Source organism: Miniopterus natalensis, chromosome 7 (genome assembly GCF_054644295.1).
Source record: "Miniopterus natalensis isolate mMinNat1 chromosome 7, mMinNat1.hap1, whole genome shotgun sequence".
In the NCBI taxonomy this organism is placed as follows: domain Eukaryota; kingdom Metazoa; phylum Chordata; class Mammalia; order Chiroptera; family Miniopteridae; genus Miniopterus; species Miniopterus natalensis.
Window position 1 is genome coordinate 60,681,656 of NC_142087.1, and position 26,315 is coordinate 60,707,970.

General features: G+C 41.9%; 1 protein-coding gene across 1 annotated transcript in view; it reads left to right on the top strand.

Annotated features, from left to right (window-relative positions):
* The first annotated feature begins 1,356 nt into the window (after positions 1 to 1,356).
* The window catches only part of KATNAL2 (katanin catalytic subunit A1 like 2), a 59,650-nt gene continuing 34,691 nt past the window's right edge, over positions 1,357 to 26,315 (top strand). The window contains exons 1-3 of the mRNA XM_087819079.1: positions 1,357 to 1,469; positions 22,547 to 22,617; positions 25,447 to 25,613. Coding sequence (XP_087675205.1) covers positions 1,419 to 1,469; positions 22,547 to 22,617; positions 25,447 to 25,613 — 289 coding nt within the window. The 5' untranslated portion in view covers positions 1,357 to 1,418. The remainder of the gene's footprint in view (positions 1,470 to 22,546; positions 22,618 to 25,446; positions 25,614 to 26,315) is intronic.

Here is a 26,315-nt window from a genome sequence, read left to right on the forward strand (position 1 = left end):
AATGGTTTTAATCTGGGGGCAATTTTACCCCTGGGGGGGGGGGATAAGGCATTTGGCAATGTCTGGAACCATTTTTGGTTGTCATAATTTGGGATGTGCACTGGCATCTAGTGGATGGATCATGATGACACACATGAACCAACCCGATCAATTTTAATATTAGTAAAAGTGGAGCAACCAAGTATTATTTGCCTCCTGAAGATGGTACAATAGGAAGTAACATGAAATGCTCTTGCCCAAAAGTCTAATCAAGACTATGTCTCACAGAAAATAAGGGAAAGAGAGATGCAAAATAGAGAACTTGTTAAACCACACCACAAGGCTGCAAACAGCTGTAGATAGGAAATTCCACAGGACAAATGATGCAGATTCTTCAATAAATGGCTACCTAAGGGGGAAAAAAAGAGAGAAGACACAAATTACTAATACCAGAAACAAAAGGGGACATCACTACAAATCCCATGGACATTAAAATGGTAGCCCAACTGGTGTGGCTCAGAGGTTGGGCATCCACCTAGGATCTAGGAGACTGCAGTTTGATTCCCAGTCAGGGCACATGCCCAGGTTGCCTGCTGGATCCCCAGTGGGGTGCAGGCAGGAGGCAGCCGATCAATGACTCTCTCATCATTGATGTTTCTATCTCTCTCTCTCTCCCTCTCCCTCTCTCTGAAATCAGTAAAGATATATATTTTTTAAAATACATGAAGAAAATGGAGCAGAGGTAAATGTAAAGTCCATATTTGTCCCTTTCTAATGAGAATAAATCTGATGTGGAGGGAACTGAAGGAGAAGGAAAAGTTTGATACACAGTCTGCATCCTAGAATGCCCCTGAAAACAAAACAAGACAAAACAAAACAAAAAAGTCCACAGCAGATTTTTTTTTTTTTTTCAGCCTAAATGGACCACACATAGGCAATTTCAAAGTAAAGCAGGAACTACCAAATCTTAAGTTTAATGGGGAGGGAGAGGGGGCCCTAGAGAAGAAGGGATGTCATAAGTAGGGTCTTAGGAACATAAGGATTGAATCACAAAGGCCTGAACAGCTGCCGAAATCAAGGACAAATTCGATGATACATAAATTTCGGTTAGCTTGCATATTATGGAGACAGAATTAAAAGACTCAAAACAATTGCAACCCCCGCCCCAAGCCCTGCCAATCATCCTCTCTCGGTCTCTTGATTGGTCAGCGCCTGGCAAACGCTCTGGATTAAACATGCTAATTTTATCATTGATTGGCATGATAAAGAATCCATCTCTGCCCAGTGACTGGCTGATCTGTCTAGGCTCTGGCCAATCCTGTAAGGGGCGGGCTGGTTAAGCGTCAGGTTTCGCCGAGCTGCCTTTCTTGGATGTACTTACCGGTAGATCAGCAAGTGGCTTCTTTTCTCTCTTCTCTCCGGCCCTAACACAGTTTCTGATGGAGCTTTCTTACCAGACCCTAAAAGTCACGCATCAGGCACGGGAAGCGGTAAGGAAAGCAAATGCAAAACAGAACTGTACCCCAAACTCCTGTCCCCTTGTTGCCGCCGGCCGATTTATGCGTCACCGGTTGCTATGGCGCAGAGTCGGCCGCCGAGCGGCGCCAGCGCCGGGAGGGCCTCTAGGTCCCATCGGTAAAGTCCCGGCGCCGGGCTAGAGGCGGTCGCTTGATGCTGAGAGGATGGGTCTGGGACGGAGGCGGGTTTGTGAGTGACTATGGGTTTGATGAAAGGGAAGGCACAGGCGGTTAGTGACTGAGGAAATGGGGTGCCGAGGGGGAGGTATTGTTAGACAATCTGAGTCTTCATTGGTGAGTAGGTTTGCGGAGCGATCAAAATGAAGATTGTTGAAATCCTGTGACCTGAAAGTTGGGATACCGGATTCTGGTCCTGATTCGCCACTACAAGCCCGAGGGACTTTAGGAATTCCCCTTTCGGGCTTCATTTCCCCCATTTGAAAGTAAGGAAATTGGATTACATAAACTTCACAATTCGTGCAGTGGTTTCCTGTGGTCTACATCATCTGCTAACTAGCCAGCAATACTTTTTACAACAACAAACATGAATTGAAGACATACTCTATGCCAGGCACTGGGGAAGTAAAAACAATGCTTGGGGGAGGAGGGAAGATAAAATTAAAATTAAAATTAAAAAAACTGCTATCTGGGCCCCACCTGCAGAGATTCTGATTTACTGGTTTGGGATGGAGCCTGTGCATTGATACTTTTTTGAAAGTTCAGAAGGTGAACTACTGCTCTAGTGTCTCCCACCTTAAAAAAAAAAAACGACACACCAAACTAACAATACAAAAGAAATGTAACTTTCTGTTTGACCCCACATTGCTCCCCGATGCCACCCCCAACAATAAGAACCTCTCTCTCTCCAACTTTGGGAGAAAAATGGCTACTTCTGTTGCTACTTCCTCATATTTGGATTATGCTTAAACCATTCCAATCTGAGCTTGAACTCCCAGCCATCAGAACCTTTTAGTTGGCTTTTAATAAAGCAGATTGCTGGGCCTCACTGAGACTTTCTGAATCAGAAACGCTCTGTGATGGAATCTTGAAAATTGCACTGTGAACACAACCCAGGTTTGAAAACCACTTCCCTAAATGATCTCACACATTTTCACGACTTCCAGTGCCATTTATATGCTAACAATCCCCCAAACTGTCTCTAGACTAGACTTCATTGCTGAGCCCCAAACCCATGTGGTGTCCTAAAAGATGGAATACAGAGAGGACAATGAATCAACTGATTACTTGACAATTTAGTAGGGTATCTCAAGTATCTGCATCTTAATTTGTTCAATACCTAACTTTTAACCTTCCTGTCTAAAACGTGTACCTTTCACCTGGCCCACGTGGCTCAGCGATTTAGCATCGACCTATGATTCAGGATATCTCAGTTCCATTCCTGGTCAGGGCACGTGCTGGGGTTGCAGGCTTGATCCCCAGCAGGGGGCGTGCAGGAGGCAGCTGATCAATGGCTCTCTCATCATTGATGTTTCTCTCTCTGTCTCTCGCCCTCTCCTCTCTCTGAAATCAATAAAGACATATTTCAAAAATAAAAAAATAAAACTTGTACCTTTCTTTTCCAGTCTTCCTCCATCTGGGAATGTGAAACCACCACCAACCCAATTGTTCCAACCAGAATCCTGGGAGTCATCCTTAGCTGTTTCTTCCTCTTAGTCCCTCCCCTCTATCCTCTACACAAGGAAGACATCAGCAAATTTTATTGATTCTATTTCTGTAATGAGTTTTTAACCATCTGTATCTCCACAGCCATGACCCTGATCCAAAGCAACCATACTATTTTACCTGAACCACTTTAATAGCCTCTTTACTATTCCCCCTGTTGGTTTTTGCCTCCCTCCAGCCCATTCTTCACCCAGTGATCAGAGTGATCTTAAAAATTTTCACTCCTTGGCTGGGATTCTATTTTGTCACTCCTTGGCTAGGATCCTTTTATTGGTTTTCCATTACACTTGGGATAAAACCCCCAAACCTTGACATGACTCACAGAGCACTGCAATGATGTGGCCTAAGTTCCACATCCAGGCTCTTCCTCACCACTTTCCACTTTGCCTTTCACTGCTCTAAGCACATTCTCTCTGATCTGACATGTCTCTGAAGTCTATATACTCTGTACCATACAAATTAGTACTTAATTGTAATTCATTTATATTATCTGTTTCCTGCTCATAACAGCTTCTCAAATAGAATTTGTGTAAAACCTGGCAGAGACCCAGTTTTATTTCTTGTTGTTTTTTTAAAAATATATTTTTATTGATTTCAGAGAGAGAGGGAGAGAGAGACAGAAACATCCATGATGAGAGAGTCATTGATCGGCTGCCTCTTGCACACCCCCTGCTGGGGATCAAGTCTGCAACCCGGGCATGTGCCCTGACCGGGAATCGAACCATGATCTCCTGGATCAGAGGTGGATACTGAGCCACACCAGCAAGGCTATTTCTTGTTTTATTCCCTAGATGGTGCAGAGAGCAATATTTAGTTATGCTCATTGGTGGCTTCATCTCTGGAGATCTAAGTGCAAGGAATTGTGCTGATTAGGGGGGGCCTGAGAAGGAAATAAGGTGGAGGTGGGTGTGGCGATGTGGTGAACCAGTGTAAAGAGGACCGGGTGTCCACAGGAATCTTGCTCATCTACATCCTGTATTAGGATTCCCAGAATACTTCCTTTTTACTTGGTTGATTTTTATAGTTGTTTCAAATTATTTACTTACATATATATGTATTGTTTTAGTTTTAGTTTTTTAATGTCACACATAGTTAAAACTTATAATAGTTCTGCAAAATTCAAAAGTCTCTTGCTTTACCACACCCTACCCTCAAGTATTGCTCCCTAGAAACAACCAATTTCCCCTCTTTTAGCAGCTTCTTCAAAGTAACAAGTTTATACTTATGAATTTTGATTTTTCATTGTCCAATGTAATCTTCTCACTTTTATGGAAAATGAGCATTTGGTTTTCCTCTACCTACCTCACCCTTTCCCCTTACTCTACCATCCACCCATACTTCCCGTCCCATATTCTCCCACGATTGTTCTGTCACAATTTGGGGTTAATTAAATATTCCATATTTATATTAATCTGAACATGTAAATATTATTCAGAGCTGAGCCATGTGGTACACTACAGCTATATTTTATTTTTCATTTAACTTTTGGGTCAGGACTCAATCATCTCTTAACTAACACCTCATTCTTTGGCTTAGTTTTCTATATATACCATGCCATTTCTTCCTAAACTTTCTGAAAGAACTGTGAAACTCCTCTCCATGTGGTGAAGCTCACCAGAAGCTTCTCAGTCCCTTTATTTTTTCCTTGTAGACATCATTTCTGGCCCTGCCCTACGTATCTCTTCTATCTGGCTGTTCCTGAGTCATATTCTTTTACAACAAGCCTGTGATCTAGTAGTAAACAAAACAACAGAACAAAACCAAACCAGAAACAAAACCTGGTACTGGTGTTTTGAGATATCCTCAGGAAATGCCTCTTTTCTTGGTTTTCCTACTCCAGCCTCCTAGTGTTCTACTTTACTTCTTGGCCCCCTTATGAGCTTCTCTTTTTTCTGCCCCTTAAATTCTTGTTCTTTAGGATCTGAACTTGCCTTTCTTGGTTAGCCTGCTTCTCAAACTTGATAAAGTGCCCCTCTTTTATGCCATGAGTAGAGATCACCACACCACCTTCATCCTAGGAAATTAAAGTGGAATTTTTCTTTGTCGGTTTCTTCCCTCCACCCAAGTAAAGTCTGGCATGTTTCTTTTCTGACTAGTAAACTGATCATGCTTTTGAAGCTTTTGCAGTCTTCAATGTGCACACTAAATACAGGGATGTTTTTAAAATTTAGATTCTGATCCAGCAGTTCTGGGGTGGGGCATGTATCATAAGCTCCTATGTAATACTGATTCTACTGCTGATCTTAGGGTAGCAAAGATCTGGGAATGGAGAATTTTCTCCTATTCCACTTTAAATTTAGTGTTTAATTAAAATAAGACTACATTCAGCCTGAAAAACATCTGCCACTTTCTTTTTTCCAACTTGCATGTAAGATCCTCTAGAATGTGCTAAGGGCAAGGAAGCTCTGAAGAACAATAGCTTCAGTGTTTTTAATTTGACCACATGATTAAAACAAACAAACAAACAAACAAACAAACAAACAAACAAATAGTAATTGGTATCGATGCATAAGAATGGTTTGGGGAAAGCCGTAATTGATCCACACACAGAATAATCCTGAAACAAAGCTACTTTCATTTATTCTTATGTGTCATTATATGTACTTTTCAAAAGTTGTGATTGCCTATGTGAGACTTTTATATTAAAAAATATCTATTATAAGCATTAGCTAATTAGTTAAGTGGTTGACTAGGTTTTTAAATGAGTACTGTTAAATGCCTTAACTTTTATTAATTGCATAGACCCTAAAAACAACAACAGAATAATTGAAAATTTAATTACATCAATGTTTTTCTTCAAAGAACTAAGGCTTATTAAACTTTAAATGTTCGAACATTTAAGCATCTATTGAAATACCAATAGCTATAAACAGTGTGCAGTTCTAAATACTAATTAAACAAACTCTAAATCACCATAAAGCTAAGCTGAATGTTAAGTAACTCTTATGATTTAAGTGCTCTGCTCTTACATGAGGAAGTTTAACCACTTCAGTACTGAGCACAGCTGCAGCCTTGTGGGCATCTTTTCAAATGCTGTGGATGCTGTTGGTCCACATTCTTCCTGCACCTGAATCAGGAAAGGTAGACTGAGGCATTACAGGATGGCTGCAGATTGAGTGGAAGCTACACTGACGCTCTCCCAGGACCACAATGGAATTACAACTGAAATATAGAAAAACCACCCTGAATAATCAACTGCAACTGCAGATGAGCAGGAGAGCACCCTCATAACCAAGGAGGAAAAGTGGAGACCACATAGAAGTGTGGAGGCAGAGAGGACTGCTGGGCTCCCACAGGCAGCAGCTGAAGGTCCGGAGGGCGATCTCAGCTGGGGTTGTTTCCCACTGAGAACTCTGGGGTCTAAACCCCAAGCTGGGCCTCCCAGCCAGAGCGCCAGAACCGAGAAAGGTGCCCACATAACATCTGCTGTGAAAAGCAGCCGGGTTTCTGTCTGCCAGGGAGAGATGGTTGGAAATGTAGACAACCTCTTAAAGGGCCAACGCACAAAGTTTTGTGTACAGCCACTCACTTTGGGCTTCGGCAGAAGGAGGGCAGAGTGGACTGGAGCTGTGTGAGGAGAATCTAGGGGTGCTGGCTTGGAGACTAGAGCTCAGAGAGCTGCTGAGTCATTCCCCCATACTGCAGAGGACATCTTTCTCAGGCAGACATTTACCATCCAAGCTGCTTTTGCTGGAGGACTTTAAGGGAAAGATGGAAAGCAACACAGTCATAGTAGGGGACTTTAATACCCCACTGACTTTACTGGATAGATCTTCCAGACAAAAAATCAATAAGGAAACAGTGATTCTAAATGACACACTAGATCAGATGGATTTAATTGACATTTACAGAATATTTCACCCCAAAGCTACAGAATATATATTCTCCTCAAGTGCACATGGGACATTCTTAAAGATAAACCACATGTTAGGACACAAAACAAGTCTCTACAAGTTCAAGAAGACTGAAATCATATCAAGCATCTTCTTGGATATTTACACCATGGAATACTATGCACCTGTAAAACAAAAGATTCCTTACCCTACGAGACAGCATGGTGGGACCTGGAGAGTATTATGCCGAGAGAAATAAGCCAGTCAGAGAAAGACAAGTGTCTCACACGATCTTACTCATACGTAGAATCTAATGAACAAAAAAATCCCAGTGAACAAAATAGACCCAGAGACATAGAAACATGGAACAGACTGATGAATTTCAGAGGGAAGATGGCGGTGAGTGGGTGGGTGGGGAGAGATTAACTTAAGAATTTATATGCATATATGCATAACCCATGGACACAGATAATAGTGTGGTGAAGGTCTGGGGCGATAGGTGCAGGGTGGAGGGGATCAATGGGGGAAAAGGAGGACATTTGTAATCCTTTCAACAATAAAGATAAAGAAAAGAAAAGAAAAAAGAAAAGAAAAGAAAAGAAAAGAAAAGAAAAGAAAAGAAAAGAAAAGAAAAGAAAAAAGGAGAAAAGCAGACTGATCAGACAATAATGTCATATTGCTACTCTTGCAGACTTGGTTTTTTTTTAAACCACTAAGACTATGAGAATATATATATATATATATATTCTTTCTTTTGTATATATATATATATACATTCTTTCTTTTGTAAAAAGAACATTAGGTTTTATTTTTAAATACAAAAAAAGTATATATCGCACCACCCAGATAAATTTTGAAAACATTACAAAAAATTTGATATAGCCTTCTGCTTTCAAATATGATAAAGTAACTGGTACCAGACTATCATTCCTGCTGTATGCAGCTAGAAAACTGGACTAAATATATGAATAATCTGTTTTCAGACATTGGACAATGTGATCATGAGAGAAGGCCTTCTGCCTGGAAGCAGTTATTGGGTTCCAGCACAGGAGGTAATATCTAAGCAGAGCGCAGCAGATGACACAGAAAGTAGAGTTCAGGAAAACTCTGGTGGTTAGAATTGGGAGGGAAGACTAGAGAGAAGGGAGCTATGCAAACATATTGCTTCATAATTCTGAGTTTTTGACTGAATACTAAGCTGTGCACATATACAGTGAAGATGAATGAAGCTTAGGGAAAGACCTATAGTAAGCTAAACTAGCCCTAGGATAAAGGCTACTTTTAGATATATCTTTCTGGCAAAGCTTAAAAATAAGCCTTGATAGGATCAGACTTACCTGCAAATAACTAAACTATCTGCCAGAATAAAACTCAACACATTTAAAAAGAAGACAGTAAAATCCAGACTTTTGCAGCGACTAGCATTCAATAAAAAATCACTAGTGGTCACAAGAAACAGGAAAATGTCACAAAACCATCACAAAAATCAGTCAACACATTCAAGTTCATATCAATAGGATTATCAATACTTTAAAATTTCTTTTTGGTATCAGTTTGTTATATTTTGTTTTCTTGAAATTTGTCCATCTCATCTAAAATTTCAAATATTTTGGCATAATTGTTCATAATATTTTGTTATTTTTATACATACATTTTTATTTTTTTTCTTCATCAGTCTTGCCAATAGTTTATCAATTTTGTAAGTCTTTTCAAAGAACCAACTTTTGTTTTGTTGATCTTGTCTATTGGAAGTTTGATTTCTATTTCACTTTTACATTCTTAAAATTATTATTTCCTTCCTTCTACTTTCCTTGGGTTTATTTTATTATTCTTTTTCTGATTTCTTAAGATAGTTGATTAACTCATTAATGTTTTTACCTTTTTTCTCTTCTAACAAATGCAGTTAAGGACTTAAATTTCCCTCCAATCACTACTTTCCTGTTTCCCACGTTTTAATATGCAGCATTTTCATTTTTTAAATTTTCATTTAATTCCAAATATTTTCTAATTTCTATTGGGATTTTTCTCTGACCCATAAGTATTTAGAAGTGTATAACTTGCATATAAGAAATCTATTGATATCTTTTTGACACTGTTTTCTAGTTTAATTGCATTGTGTGAACACAATAATATTCTAACTGATTTCAGTTCTTTGATACTTGTTGAAAATTGTTTTATAGCTCACATTCTAAGGTTAGGTCTATTAATTGTGTTGCTCAAATCTTTTATATGGCACAGATTTTTTTCTTGTTCTATCAATTACTGAGGAATCCATATAAAATTCTCCCACTGTGATTGTTTTGTTGCTGTTTTTGTTTGTTTGTTTTTGCTTATTTCTCCTTTTGCTTCTGTCAATTTTTGCTGTATTTATTTTGATGCCATGTTGCTAGGTACATAGACATTTATGGTTGCTATCTTCAGTTAATGTGTGTGTTTGATGTGAGATGGGGGTTAAGCTTCATTTTGGGGGGATTAATCTAGTTGCTTTAGCACCTTTTTAAAAAATAGGCAACTCTGTAAAAAAATCAAATTACCATATATTTGTAGGCCTATTTCTGAATTCTTTGTTCCGTTCCACTGATATATTTGTCTGTCTACATGCCAACATCAAACAATCTTAATTATTGTGGCTTTATGTTAAGCCTTGAAAATTGATAGCATAAATCCTCTGACTTAGCTCTGTTTCAGTGCTATCTTGGTTATTATAAATTTTCACATAAATTTTCGAATCAGATTTTCAGTTTATTGAAAAAGGCCTGCTGAGCTTTTGATTAGACTGCATTGAATCTGTAGATCAATTTGCAGAAGAATGAACATCTTCACAATATTGATTTTCCCAATTATAAACACTGTATCTTCTTTAATTTCTCTTAGCTATATTTTTGTCATAGCTTGCTAGGGCTACCATCACAAAATACCAGACTGGGTGGCTTAAACAACATAAATTTATTTTCTCACAGTTCTGGAAGCTAGAAGTTCAAGCTCAAGGTATTAGCAGGTTTGGTTTCTCCTGCGGTTCCCCCATTGCCTTGCAAATGGCCACCTACTTGCTGTGTTCTCTGTCACTCTGTCTTTCCTGTATTGGAGAGAATCCTGGTGTCTCTTTGTGTGTCCAAATTTCCTCTTCTTATAAGGACACCAGTCATATTGGATTAGGGCCCACCCTAACAGCCTCATTTTAACTTAATCACCTCCTAAAAGTTTTATCTCCAAATACAGTCACCTTCTAAGTATTCAGGGTTATATGAATTGGGGAAAGGAACACAATTCAGACCACAAAAAAGTTATCTTTTGTTAAATTTGTCCCTATTTGATTTTTACATGCAATTGTAAATGGTATTGGTTAAAGTAGTTTTTCTAAAGTCTGTGTCTGATAGTTCCAATATCTTGAGTCCCATGTGGATGTTTCAATTGTCATTATTACTGATGTTCCTCATTATGCTGTTCTTATCTTAGACTGTGTAGGGCAGTGCAGCTGATAATTTGTTTTTAGAAATAATTTGAGATGAAGGGTGATGTTATCTTCCTGTAGAGGTGATTTAGTAAGTTTGTTTCTGCCTTGTGCCTACTGGGGGTTATAAATAATCCAAGAACATCTCAATCCAATTTCAGAAATTGAGATTTTTTTCTGGGCCACATAGAAAATGGGCAACTGAGCTGGGGCAACTTAACTTCTCTTTCGCCCTTATTCCCAGGACTGAGCCCTTCATAGGTTTTACTTATGGTCCTGCAGGGTCCCCTATCTTGCTGGGCCCTGGACTCTTAACTTTTGTACCTGTAGTGCCTTTAAGTTTTACTTATTTTATTTATTTATATTTTTTGTTAATCCTCACCCGAGGATATTTTTTCTATTTATTTTTTGAGAGAGCAGAAAGGAGGAAGCCTGGGGGTGGGGGGAGAGAGAGAAACATCGATGTGAGAGAGACGTATAGATTGGTCACCTCCCAGATCCACCCTGACCGGGGGCCGGGAATCAAACCTGCAGCCCAGGTACGTGCCCTTGACCGGGAATCAAATCTGCGATCCTCGGGTGCGTGGGCTGTCGCTCCAACCCCTGAGTCACACTGACCAGGGTGAGGTTTTCAAATGCACTCCTCAGAACCTCAGCCTCTGAGCAGGCGAATGTCCTTGGGGGAAAGTGGCTTCAAATGCCACGATCACGCGTGTGCGTTAATGAACGCGCATGCACTCGGGTATATCTGGAGGATAAAAACCCTATCATTGAAATTGCTGTGTCGAAGAATTTGTACAGGTGTGTATTTGACATGTGCACACGCAACTGAACCACAGCACATATCCCTATTTCCTTCCGGACCCTTTTCCGTGCGTGACACACACGCGCGCGCGGTCTCCAGGCAGGTAGGCAGCGGCTGCCGCGCAAGGTTCACAGAGAGGGCGCTTAGAAACAAGGAGTCGGCCGTCTTAGCATTACTGATGGAGCTGAGCAGCCTGTATTTCCCCTCTTGTCCTGGGTTTTAAAGCTATCCCAAGTCTTGGAATTTGTCAGATCTGAGAATTCCCAACGGTAATGCTTGCGATTATCGTTCTCAGTGGTATACATTGACAGCTCATATATGCGCGGTTAGTTACAGATTCACAAATCAAGGTTAAGGAAATGGTAAGTAACAAACACAGTACACGAAATGAACACACCACATTCCCACCACCCAGATATGCTAACGGGGAACCTTGGCGTCTCTCTGTGTGTGTGTCTGTCCAGATCTTTTTCTGCGGGTGGTGTATACACACATGGGCCTGCACACACTCCCGACTGCTGTGGCATGAAGGCTCACAGGGCAGCACTTGAAAACGACAGGCATCATAGTCCAAAAGTTTCCGCAAAGCCAAAGATTGCGGTCTCCCGTGGAAGTACCATCTTCTCAGCCTCACTGTCCAAATTCCACCTTCCAAATTAAATCTGCAAGGGCAGCCCGTGGCTCATCGTCGGGAGAATCTGTTCCTGAAATCTCTAGTGGTCTTGGCCATCATCGGGGCGATCAGCTTCGCAGGCTTCTTGCTGCTGCTGGCCGCCTGCGCCAAGCGGGCCCTGGTGGAGCTGGTGCTGTCGCCAGCCGGCTTCCCAGGGACGTGGAGAAAGCTGTGGCCACCGGCGCCCTGAGAGGGAGCATGGCCGCTTGTTGTGGGGGTTAGGGCTGCCATGATCTTGACTTTTTCCTGGCCAGCTGCTCCTCCTCCTCTTTCAAACGAGTGGAAAAAGATCATCTTCGCTTGCCGGCCCTTGGGCCCACTGGCCTGTGCGGATCTGATCTTCAGGGTCAGCGCGCGGAGCCGCTGCTCTCGGGCATCCTGAAGCCTCAGGTACATCTCCCGCCACGACTCACGTTCTTCCCGCTTTTCTTTCTTAAAGTTGCGGTGACAATGCATCTTCCACAACTGATGCGTTTCTTCAGCTAGTGCACGATTGTACGTCTCTAGGCGATGGAGCTGATCAGGTGTACAGCTCTCCAAGACGGGTTCGAGAACAACTCGGGACCCTTCCCGCTCGGAACAGGCCGTCGACGTTATTTCTAAGGACCTGGATACACCGCTGGCGCAACGTCGTCATTCTGCAGGGACAGGCCCACCTGGAGCCCGAGAACACGCGCACCTTGGAGTTCACCCTGAGGCCTGCAAACCCAGGCTCCTCCTCGTCCTGCGGGGAAGGCAGCGCCCTCTGCTTCAGTCGGCAGGAGGACATCGGTTCAAAGGCAGGGAGGGGACTGGAGCTGGGCCGGGCCCTGAAGGACGCGAGGCCCGGCAGCGTGGGCAGCCCGTGGTCCAGGACGCTCGGCCCCGGGGGGCTGCGGCTCCAGCGACCTGGGCCCGCGGGTGCGCGCCTGAGGTGATCCGGGAACCAGGCTCTCCCAGCGCTTTTCGAATCCCTTTCCTCAGCAGTTTTTCCCTCAGACGCCCGGGCTGGAGCGTGCGCACTCCGCTTTCTCTTCCCCGGGGCTGGTCGTAGGTGAGGAGAGCCTCGCCCACGTCGGGGCGCGGGCCCGCGGGCCGCCTCAGCGAGGGCCAAGTTCCGACTGTCGCTTCGGGAGCCCTGGGGCTGTGGGCCACCTTCCCTTTCGCCGCGGGCGGCAGGCCCCGCGCCCCCTTTCCCGCGCCTGAGCCGCCCAGACGCCGCCTGTCCTCGTCCGGCTGGGTTTCCCCCGCGTCTTCTTCGTGCTTTCGCTTTTTCACTTGGTCCTCTGAAGCCGCCTGCGATGGAGCCGAAAACTTCTGGAAGCTGCGGCGCTCTCTTTCCTCTCCCTTCTTGGCACCCTCTCGGGAGAGGGGCCTTGGGCTTTCCTCTCTGCACAAGGCCTGGCGGGATCTCTGGCTGGTCAGAGCCCGGGACTTCTGTCCCTTGACACGCACCCGGTGGTGGTCCCTGTGGGACTGTGGGTGCCCCTCACTTCGACTCGCAGCCCATCTCCCCCGGGGTGGCCCCAGGTGTCGCTCCAGGCCGAGCTGCCGCCTGGCCCGTGAGGCTGTAAGGCGGCCTTCAGGCCTCTGGCGCGCCTCGTGGGCCCCAGGCGTCCGATGAGGAGCTGCAGCCGATGGAGGGGGCCGGCCTCCGCCGGAAGATCTCTGCTCCCGAGTCAGCTGGTGAAACTCGACGGCCGGTCCTTCTCTCCTCTGTCGCCTCACGAAAGCGGGGCCCTTGGGGCCTCGGGGGCCGGGAGGGCGCTCGGAGTTGTGCGCGTGGCCGCGGGCCGCCCGGCGGTCTCCCTCCCTCTGCCGCAGACCCACCCGGGGCGCGCTCGGGATCTCTCTCCCCGAGGCCCTTTTGTCAGGCCCAGTGTTTCCTTCCACGGGAACCAACTTCTTGAGTCCCCGGCAAGGCTTCTGATGTGCTCGCGTTTGCGCAGGCGAGCGTCTGGCTGGCGGGTCTCCACCGGAATGGTTACTGAGAGTGGGCGGGTCTCCTTATATACTCAGCGCCAAGCGCCGGGGGCGGGGCCAGGCCTGCGGACGCGCCCACTAGGTGCCCGGCCCCTGCCCCATCCCTGGGGACACCCAGGCGCCCCTGGCCCCTTGAGGGCAGGGCCCAGCTTCCGTCTCGAGAGCCTGGCCTGGAGGTCCGTTATCTAATCCCCATTTTTGGGATGAGGAAACTGAGGCGTAGGGAGATGAAGTTAATTTGCATATGCGGTCCTGTACCGGGAAGAGGGGAGGCTGGAATTCAGAAGTTTAGCTCCAGTGTGAGCGGACCCCCTTCTGAAGGGCGTAAAGAGTGGGAGCCCAGAGAGAGAAATGGGTCTGTCTGGAGTCAACAGCTTTGCCCTGTGAGCACAATAACAGTGCCTGCCCTAGGTAGGCATCGACAAATTCTCCCGGAATGAGTGGCTGAATGGCCGTTTGCTCTGATCACCTGAACATTAGCAGTAGGGCCTGACTCAGGTCTAGGCACTCCAGGTGTCCTTGGGGCGCTTATCCTCACCCTACAAGGACTCGATTTCATTAATACTGCAGTCACTACCCCAAAGAACAACTTCATAGTCTTAACTGAGTGTCACGCTGCGTCCATCTCGTTGATTAGATCAGAACTGTAACTAGATTACAACCAGATCTCCAGGAATGCACTTGGCCTGACCCCTTGACCAAGTTAGGAAGCTCAGTGGTTGCTGATCCTTGATTTCTTTTTTTATATGTAAATTTTTCTGAGCTCTTGAACAATTCTATAGGTATACCTTGTGAGCTTTTGTTCAACCTTTCCCTCAGATTTTCCAGTTGTCTTAATATTATTTACTGAGCAGTCTATATTTCCCCCATAATTCTGGGTTTTAAAGATATCTCAAGTCTTAGAACTTATGAGATCTGAGAATTCCTGACAGTTATTGTTTTCAGTATTTTCAGTATTCTCAGTAGTATCAGTTGGCGGCTTTAATACTGCAATATTACTCAGTCAAGAATCAACTTTAAGGAAAGGATATATAACAAACACATTAAGTAAAATAAAAACACCACATTCCCACAACCCAGATACACTGAGGTGTTAACCAGGGGTGAACCTTAATGTATATCCATGTATGCCTCCAGATCCTTTTCCGTGCGTGTATACACACACATGCACACACACTGTATTTTTTATTCGAATGAAATCATATCATAAATACCATTCTTTAACTAATTAGTTCTCTAACCAGCATCCAATTCAGGATCGTGCATTGTATCTTGTTTTTGTATCCCTTAAGTTTCTTTGAATTAGCACAGCTTTTTTCACCCCCTACAAGCTCCGTTTTAATTTTAATTTTAATTTTAATTTTTAATCACACCGGCTTTTTCAAGAAATCCTGAAAATTGTTCTGCAGAACCTCTCCCTTTCTCAATTTTTCTCATTACTTCCTGAAGGTCTCATTTGCTGCCCATCCCGGGTAAACTGAAAGTTGGTTCTAAAGGCTTGATGGATTTAAGTTATTCCCTTTAACTTATCTCGCAGGTGATGTGATACTGAGGTCACCAGGAGACTGCGATACTGCCTTCCTGTGATGACAGTCTCCTCTCTGTAATGTGCAGCTCTGTTGCAAGTAGGAAGTAGCATGTGTGAGCATGAGCTTTATGAAAAGAACATACATATTATAATTCCACAATCTAGTTCAGTGTTTAATAACAATGGCATAGAATGGAAAGTCCCCTGGGTTTCAGTGGATTTTATATTTTTCTGAAATTTCAAATTCTATAACCAGTTCATGCTCAGGATCAACAACAAATGTCCCTCTTCATGAAACGCTGTTGCTGAGCATAGTTGACCAGCCCTGACTTTGTGTTAAATACAATAAATGCCTTCCTGGATCTGTAGACATTCCTGTTGATAGTTCTCATGCTTTTTCAAGTTATGCAGCACTTGAAACTTAGGAAGTTTCCTGGTAGAAGCAGGAGGTAATCAGGAAACAAACAAATTAGAACCTACGGGTATATATATTCAAGCACTTAAGTGAATATTAGATGCAGGGACTGTAAAATAGAACTATAATAAAAACATTTGAAAGGAGAAATGTGTTCTTTTTAACTGTTTGTTTTTGAGATGGAAAGCTTAATGCAAAATTGGGATCTTATTACAGAAATTGAAACGAGCTCATGCAAATTAATCTCCATTACACCATTAAAAAAAGAAATTAAAGGCACTAATGTTGCTTGTGGTGTATATACAGTAACATTTCCTAAATATCTTCTGGGTCTAAAACTAGGAATGATATTCAATGCTTCCTTTTCCTCAGGCTACAGTATCATAGGATTCAATTTTGAATCTGATAACGGAGGCATTTTTGTTGTACAATAGCCCACAAAGGAAATGAAGGAAGAAGAAAACAGATTATTCACGCAGAGACAAGTGAGATACCTCGGTAAATGTTTACTTCTGGGCCTCCTTTCTGTGGTAGACAGAAATTAATTGAGCATCTAATTGTGTCCATTTTAGGGGCACACCGTCTTTACAGTTTAAATTGACCATTTGTTGGTGTCCAACTTCTTAGATTTTTAATTCAGCAGATAATTTTCTAGGCTAATTTGAATGGCATGAGTAGAAAGATGGTATAGACCTGGCAGACTACACTTTTAGTTAACCAATTTATAAGACCACATTCTATGTTTCAAGTAACAGCACATCTTAAATATTTAACAGGTGGTGAATGTGGAATGAAGGAGGAGATGCCTTTGGGTGACTTCCTATGGCTCTTTCCCTCCTCGTGAATGAGCACACCTGAGGCCAGCATCAGTGTCAGGACATTTCCCTGACCCCAACTCTGTACCTACTGAGGCTGGGGCAGGGAACCCTGAAGTCAGAGGGGCTTATCAGCCAAAGTGATGATATAATTTCTTGACCTAGACATTTTCTGAACTGTGACCAGTTGAACCCAAGCCAAAGTGTTATCTTTTTACTTGCCAAAGTATTAAATTTAAATACTTAGAAGTGTATGGATTGAAACTTAAGTTGCTGTGCCCCCATCAGATTCCTCTACACAGAGGTAACTAACTATATATCTAGGTTTTTATTCCTTCGTTTTTCTATGAGTGAGAGTGTAAGTGTATTTCTGTGGTTTTTCACTTTATGTTTTACCATTAGGTGAATCTGGATATGCTCATATAGAAAGATATTTATCAATGTGGGGGGATCAAGATGCCTACTAGTATATACAAAATGATTCCATTTTTTGTAAATTTTAAAAAGCTTGTATATATATTGATACAGTCATAAGCCCCTTTCAGAATTATTACATGAGATAGTAACTATGGTGGGTAGAGTGAAGAAAGAAACTTTTCTTTTGAAAACTTTCATACTAATTGAAATTTCTCTAACCCTTGCTTACTTTCTACATCTTCTGGCACTTCTGTGATGCAAATATTGTTATGTTTCATGTTGTCCCACAGGTCCCTTAAACTGTCCTCCTGTTTTTTAATTGCTTTTTCTTTTTGGTTCTCTGATTCAGTGATTTTTCCTACCCTGTTTTCTAATTCACTGATCTGATCTCAGTTTCCCCATATCTGCTGTTCATTCCTTCCTTTTTTTTTTTTTATTTCTACTGTGTCATTCTTTTTTTTTTTTTTAAATATTACAGATGTCCCTTTTTCTCCCCAATGACCCGTTCCACCCCATCTACTGTGTCATTCTTAATTTCCATTTCTTTTCTCATGCTGTCAAGCATCCTTACGATCAGTATTCTGAACTCTATATCTGATAGATTGCTTATCTCCATTTCATTTCATTCTTCTTCTGGAGAATTCTTTTGTTCTTTCATTTGGGGCTTGATTTTTTTATCTCCGAATTTTGGCTGCCTGTTTGGATTTGTTTCTACGTTTTAGGTAGATCGGCTAGGACTCCCAGTCTTTTGGATGGTCTCTGGTGCAGGCCAATGTCAGAGGCTGTTTGTGACTGGCCTTGAGGACCCTGTCTGAAGTTTTTCACACTCCACTGCTTCTGGTTTCCTCTGCTGGTGCTGGCTGTTTGAACAGGACCAAGATGTGCACCAAGGTCTGCTTTTCCAAGCCCTGGGTCCAGAAGCAAATAAGGCAAAGACTCAAAGCACCCAGAGGCTGATTGTTATCGTGTCTTAAGGAGCCTCAGGCTGTAGAGACTCCACAGGGTGGGGCAAGAGATTTGCCAACAGGGTGGAGAATTGCTTTCCCCCAGGCAAAAGCTGCTTGGAAGGTAAATGTCTGCCTGAGAAAGATGTCCTCTGCAGTGTGGGGGAATGACTCAGCACAGGAATCCAGATGGCTGCCCTCTGAGTGCTAGTCCACAAGCCAGCACCCCTGGATTCTCCTCACACAGCTCCTGTCCACTCTGCCCTCCCTGTGCCGGAGCCCAAGGTGAGCGGCTGCACACGAAACTTTGTGTGTTGGCCCTTTAAGAGGGTGCCTGCATTTCCAACCGTCTCTCCCTGGCAGACAGAAACCCGGCTGCTTTTCACAGCAGATGTTATGTGGGCAGCTTTCTCGGTTCTGGTGCTCTGGGCTGGGAGGCCCAGTTTGGGGTTTAGGCCCCAGAGTCCTCGTTGGGAACCCCCCACATCTGAGATCTCCCTCCGGACCTTCAGCTGCTGCCTGTGGGAGCCCAGCAGCCCTCTTGGGCCTCCACACTTCCTACCAGTCTCTGTGTGGTCTCCACCTTTCCTCCTTGGTTATGAGGGTGCTCTCCAGCTCATCTTCAGCTGCAGTTGATTATTCAGGGTGGAATTTCTATATTTCAATTGTAATTCCATTGTGGTCCTGGGAGAGCGTCAGTGTAGCTTCCACTCAACCTGCTACGGTCTTGGGATCTCCCTGCATAGACACCTTTGACTTCTTTAGCAAGTAACCCAGCTTTGAAAGAGAACAATTTGCCCATTGCGGACAGGATTAGGAATAAGGGAAAACATTGCAAATAGTTTTGTCAATTCTTGTCTTGCAACTTTAGAGTAGGGTTATTTAGAGTAGAATTATTTAACAAATATACTTTTTTGCAGTTAATTTCGTTTGTGTTGTACATGTTATCACTGATTTTTTTGCTGCCAAACTGTTTAGTGGTTAGCTCATTCGATACTGCCTGATTTTTTTTTTTTTTAAGAGAACCTTTATTTCTCTTCACTTTGCTATCATAAGATTTTTTAAAAAGACTGGCAACGACAGTTGTTTGATTTTGGCAAATTTAGTACACTTTTCTTTTGGCAAATTAAAACAGACGCTTCTCTCTGGTCTGGAGTGAATGTTCAGGGGTGGGAGTGGAGACTGATGAGGAAGGGTTAGTGCCGGGGAGGAAATGGAGGGAAGAGCATTGGCCCAGGAACTGGAAGACTCTGGTTCTGCTCCCAACTATTTGCAGGCTTTTGAGCAAATCTCTTAACTTTTCTATATCTCGGGTTCCTGAGGCTCAATGATCTCCAGGTACCTTCTAGACTCCTAAAATTCTGAATCAAAACCCCAAGCATGAGTTTGAGAATTTGTACATTTAAAAACATATTCCCATCAATCTTATTACTGCTTGTTAATGTGAGGTTATATTTTTATTTTGCAGACTTGTTTTGGACTGAATTTTGTGATGTTTGTCATCTTTATTATGGAACTAATAATGTGGAACTACCTCAATTTCATGAAGTGCTTCCTCTCCTAATACACTAGATGGCACTATAGGCGAGGCAAATAAAATTGGGGGGGGGGGGAGATGAAACTGACTACCAATGCCAATTTTGGTAAACTAGGAAGGCCTTCACCAAGCCTTGCTGCATCAACACCAATATCTTCAGAAAGACTAATGAAAACTTCCAGTGTTGGGCATCTTAATATCAGGATAATGTCGTTTTTACAGTGACTTTCAAAGTTTTTTATTGTGATCAACAAAGGAAGACATTTGAGGTTGAGACCCAGAACACAGACATACATACAGGCAAACAAAACAAACGTTTCTTGAAGCAATAGTAAGCCTTCTTACTTGCTACTCATTCTGTGATAAGCTAGTGCATTGTAAACTATGCTGCTTGTAACCCATTAACTTGATTTCATCATCTGTAGTTTGAAAACAAAGAAACAATTATCTAGTAAACCTATCAAGAAATATCAGACCGGTCCAGCCAGGCGTGGCTCAGTAGTTGAGCATCCACCTAGGATCCAGGAGATTGTGATTCGATTCCCAGTCAGGGCACATGCCCGGGTTTCCAGCTCGATGCCCAGCAGGGGGTGTGTAGGAGGCAGCCGATCAATGACTCTCTCTCATCATTGATGTTTCTATCTCTCTTTCCCTCTCCCCTCCTCTCTCTGAAATCAATAAAAATATATATTTTTAAAAGATACATACATAGTTGGTAAAACCGTAAAGAAAAAGGGAATAATTAACATAAAAATCAGGATGCTAGTTACCTCTGAGGGGAGGGAGGGGGAAACATCTGTAAGGAATATAAGAGGGAGTTTCTAAGATACTAAAGGTGCTCTGGGGCTTAACCAGGGTGGTATTTATTATTATTATTATTAAAAATAAATGATATTTCCTACATTCTTCTGTATGAATTATATATATTATAATACATAAAAATAGCAGAGAAGATTGCTGTAATTGCTTTATGATTCTTTATATTTTCTTGGTAATTTCCTTTATGGTTTGTTAACCCTCCTTGACTAATGGGGTCTCTTCAAGGACAGAGATAGAAATGTATCCAGTGTCATTCTTTTAGAATAGACTGTTATACACTTTTTTAAAAAATTGACTTGAGAGAGGGAGAGAGAGAGAGAGACACCAACTTGTTGTTCCTCTTAATTATGCTTTCATTGGTTGACTCTTACCTGTGCCTTGGCCAGGGATCAAATCTACAACCTTGGTGTATTGGGACGGTGCTTTAACCAACTGAGCTACCTGGTCAGGGATACTGTTATACACATTTAAAGCTCTTCTAATGTTATCTGATATGTCCTTGAGGATAAATTTGGATTTTAGAAATTGTCAACTCTCCTAATAAAGTGTGTTCTTTAAATGGGGTAACTACAAATAACAGCAAATGATAGGACTATCCAATAGCAGAGGGTTGATTAAATTCTGGTTCATTCTCTGTAGTTATTCAAAAGAAGTCATGTTTTAAAATACCTTTTAAATTTATTTTATATATTTGTTTACTTATTTTTGACAGAGGAAGGGGGGAGAGAGAGAGAGAGGTAGAGAGAGAGAGAAGCACCCATCAGTTGCCTCCTGAACACTCCCCAATGAGGGATGGAACCTGCAACCTGGGTATGTGCCCTGACGGGGAATCAAACCCACCACCTTTTGGTAAGAGGGACGACTCTCCAATCAGCTGAGCCACCTGGCCAGGGTGACTATCATTTCTCTTTAAAAATGTACAGTATGATATTATTCAGCTTTAAAAAGGAAGAGAATTGGGACACATACTACAACATAGATGAACTTTGATGATATTATACTGATTGAAATAAGTTGAACACACAATGGCAAATACTATATGAGTCCGCTTACATGAGGTACCTAGAACAGGCTAATTCATAAAGACAGAGTAGAATGGCTGTCGCCAGGGGCTAAGGGAATGGGGTTGAGAGTTACTGCTTAAAGAACACAGTTTCAGTTGGGGGAGATAAAAAAGTTCTGAAGATGGGTGATAGGGATGGTTGCACAATTTGAATGTACTTAATGCCTTATCTAAACTGTACACTCAAAAATGCTTAAAATGGTAAATTTTGTTACAAATCTTTTACTATTATTCAAATGAAAAGCAACATAAAAAGAAAAAAAATGATAGTATTATTTGATTTTTAGAAAGCTTCGGATAAATGCCTGAAAAGTTTTTATATGTGTCATGAGTATGTGTTTGTACCTAGATTTTATGACATAATTTGGGCTACTCGGGGACCTTTTTTGCTTTTATCCAGTTGTTACCTGTGTTCTCCTTAGAAAAAGATGTTAGGTAAGTTATTGTCAAGTAAGGGAAATGTTATTGGGAGCATTTTATGAATACATTTCAGGGAAATTTGAGATACTAGGTAACTAAATGCAACACACTAACACTGTGAGTAAACGTGAAATTCACCCAGTTTGAATAAGGGTATTATTAGGCAGAATCTTCCCTTTCCTGGCCTCTGCTACTCCATTCTAAGTGCTTGGCTGGGCAATCACCAGAGTGGTTTTTGGAGCTCACCTCCACGCTTGTGCAGGGGCTTGGTGGGGCCCGGAGTGAATTTAAGATGTAACAGCAGTAAGCGCCTGTGATGTCAGAGCTGATTCCTGGCTCCTGAGTTCATCTTTATTATCACTTCCCTTAACCTGGTCCAAATAGGACTGTGTATATTTGTTTCTCTGCAGTTATAAGCAATAAAACAACAATTATCCTGGCAGTAAGAAGTTAACTAGTAAAGAGCAATCCTAATTTAAATCATGGCACCTTCAGTTTACAATTAAGAAGTCAGCTCTAGGAAGAAAGAAACAATGGAAAAGGCTTTGTATATCCCTAGAAACGTCAAACCGCCCTCCAGCATTTAAGCTTCCCGGTTTCGAGAGGGTAGCTCCAGGGAGCCTTGCTATAACAGGGGTGTTGTATCTCATTGTCATCCTGTCTGAATTGTCCGTTTTCTTCACAGTGCAAGGTGAGGACAGAAGCACGGCGGAAAAATCTCCTTATTTTGATTTTGCATTACTTAACACAAGAAGGGTATGTTACATGACAAATTTTACAGGCATGATTCCTCTCTTTTTCTGACCTTTGCTTTTCCAGATATACCCTTTTAAAAGCAAGTAATAGACTTTATTTTTTAAGAGTGGTTTAATATTTGCAGAAAAATTGAGCAGAAAGTACAGAGAGTTCCCATATGCTGGCAACCCCCTGCCCTGCCCAGTCTCCCCTATTATTAATATCTTGCATTTGTGTGGTGTGTTTGTTACAGGTGATGAACCAGTACTGTACTTGGTATATTATTATTAGCTTAAGTCCACAGTTTACATCAGGGTTCACGCTGGTGTACGGTTTTGTGAGTTTGGACAAGTGCATACTGTCAAGTGTCTACCACTGTAGGATCATAGAGAACAGCTTCCCTGCCCTAAAACCCCTGTGTTCTACCGGTCCCTGCCCCACCCCCAGCAACCTAGATGTTTTTGCCTCATTTACCTAGATATTTTCCAAATTATGCCCATGAAAACTTCATTAACAAAGCTCCCCAGTTCATGTGATACACACCTTCTCCCTTTCAGGTTTGAAGAGAGTGCAGGCCTTTACAGTGAGCTTCCCGGGGCCCCACTGCTGGCTGTGTACACAGAGACAATGCTCTTAACCCTCAGTTTTTCTTCCTTCAAAATAAAAATATTGCACTTGCCTGAATGACCTATGCTCAGCTCTTTTCTGTAATGCCCATCCTGTAACTGGCAAGGGGAGGAAATTTGGCCGCTTATCTGTTATGGCCTGAAGGGTTCACTGTGTATTAACAGCATGCATTTCCTCTTTCTGCCGTGAGATGGCCCCTTGCATCTCAAATCAATGAGAATTCTACTCGGAAAGGGAATGAGTGACTATCAAGATGAAAGCTGAACTACAGTACAGGTATTTTAAAGGACATATCAGTGTCAGAAAAGCAAATCTGCCTTTAACAAAATACTAAGAACTCAGTAAAAAGGGTAGATTACTGTGGAGTAAAGTAAACAGAGAGAGCTTTGTAAAGAAGTTGATGTGAAATGGTCTTTTTTAAAAATAATTTTTATTCTTCAGTTACAGTTGACATACAATGGAAGATGTGTAGAATAGCAATAGACAGATGTGATGGACTAGGACATTCTAGGCAGGGCACAGAGGAAGAAGGGGCATGGCATAACTGGAACGATTAGGGAAACAGACCAGAGTTCAAATGCGTGAGGGAGAATCAGTGAGATCAGTCAGTGAAGGATACAGATCCTTGTAGCACTACACATGCATCTCTTCAGGACTGAGTGCCTGTTAACAGCCTCCCGTCTCTCCTGTTATGACTTGCTCATTACTGCTCACGGCTCTTCCTGAAGTCCTGTCCTGTCATGTCACTCTGTCGATTAAAAATTTCTAGTGGCACCTGCCAACCCTATCAAGTTCAGACCTCATTCAAGATCAAATAGTGTAACAGGAACACGCAGAAGCAGTTTTGTTCCTCTGACCAATTTGTTTAGGAAACACAGGACCTGCCATCATCTATTATAATTTTTTTTAAGTCATAACTCTATGATCCTGGGAAGAGTTTAGGATATAATGTGATGTCAGTAAAGACAACAAGCTATGTATAGTATGTTTCCACCTTCCTTTTTTTTCTTGCTTTACAAGTACATATATGTCAGTATATGTGTGTTAAGTCATTAAAAATGTTTGGAAAGAGAGAAATGTTAACAGTCATAATTTCTGAGTGGTGAAATTTTCTATTGACTTATCTGTATTTTTCAGTTTTTTTCTTAAATTAGCATATATTACTTCATACCAAACCAAAGTTATTAATGAAAAATGGATTTAGCTCTTCTCTCTGTAAAATGGGGATTAAGACATAGTGTAGAAGCCTGGTGAGCAATCAGTAAGTATGGAAGCTGACTGATTACAGCCAGTTGACCTTTGCAAGTTCTTTAAAAGTAGCAAGGCCATTGGAAGTACTCATGGCAACCTCGTTTAAGAAAGTTCAGCCTTCAAGCTGGCCTGAATCTGGGGCAGGGAAGATACCATAATAACAACAACAACAACAATAATAATAATAATAATAAAGTTTTCTCTTTCTACCTTCCAGATTCAAGTCAAACAGAAAAAACTCTAACCTGTAGCAGGAATTATTAATGAAGCCCTTGATAAACCCCTAAAATTGTATGCTAATCTGTGCATATTTACATCTGTGCACACTTTCCAGGAAAGAGTCCTTGCTTTTAAAAAGAAGTTAAGAACTAAGATGAAGGCTTGGAGAGTCTTTCCACTTTCAGAGGATTGTGAGACAAGGCATTTGTTTTTATTGCTAATACCGCTTGAGTCAGACAGCTTTACAACTGGACAGGTTAAAAATGCCAGTGAAGAACCCCTGGTAAAGATGCTATTTACACCCAGAAGTAGTAATGTGTGGCTGATGAAAAAATTACCAGAAATAATGCATCCAACTGGATGACATCTTCTTATACTAAATTTCCTCAATGATGTTGCTCAATGTGTCCTTGGAATTCCCTTCAGAGCTCATGACATATTCCTTTGAATTGTCTCAATGATGGCAAATTTTGCCTGTTGGGGCTGAATTTGGGTTTTATCGATGGCCAAATATTACTTAAAATGAATAAAGAGGTAAATACCCACTTTTGGCTACAAATGAGTAAAGGTAAATGACAAGATATTTTCTCAGTTGACTGACTTATTTGACTAAGCACTTCCAAAAACATTTTAAACAGTGATGACTCTGGACTTTTAATGCCTGTTTGCTTTTATTCTTTCTATCCAGAGTTAATTTTTTGTATGTTTTGTTTTGTTTTGTTTTGTTTGTTTTTGCTTCTGTAAAATGGCCAGATACATCGATACAGCTAATGCTTTGGAGCAAGAAACTAAACTGGGGTTACGACGCTTTGAAGTTTGCGACAACGTTGATCTTGAAACTATTTTGATGGACTATGAGAGCTATTATTTTGTAAAATTTCAGAAATACCCCAAAATTGTCAAGAAGGCATCAGACAGAGGTACGTGGCTATTTTCTAGAAATAAAACTTCATCTCATCTTTAAGATTAGCATTTCTTCCACCTTTTATTCCCAGATAGATGGTGCCCCTCAGGCTATTCTCAAAGACTAGATCAGACAGATCCTGTAGCTTCCCTTAGATCCAGTGCAGGCAATGGACATTCCTTTGGTTATGTTGGCATTTGTTTGAAGAATATGTGTCATAGGAACATGAAAACAAAACCTCAATGTATCCCAGATAATTTTTTTCAATTCCAGTTTGCATTCAGTATTGTTTTGTATTGGTTTCAGGTGTACAGCATAGTGGTTAGACAATCATATACTTTACAGGTTCTCTTTAGAAGACCAACATTACTTTCTTTAGTGATGGAAAGAGCTGTTAGAAGAGGGTAAATGACAGAAGACTCTTTTCTTGTTAGGAAGACCTATTATCTATCTTGAAAATATCATGAAAATGAGTACTGGTGAAGCTAATAGCTCATGTATAGATAATGAAATGCTTTTGAAAGCCATCAATCCAGATAGTGATCAATATTTTGCAAAGACCCAGTATAGGTTAGCAGTCAAGGAGGCTGGCTGGAGGAAAGATCTAAAGTGAGGGCCCTATGTTTTGTAGTAACATTGACTTAGAAGTCTGTAAGTGGGGGAAGTAATTAGAAACCAAGGGAGATCATTGTCCTGTTTATAAGGCACTTGTTAAGCC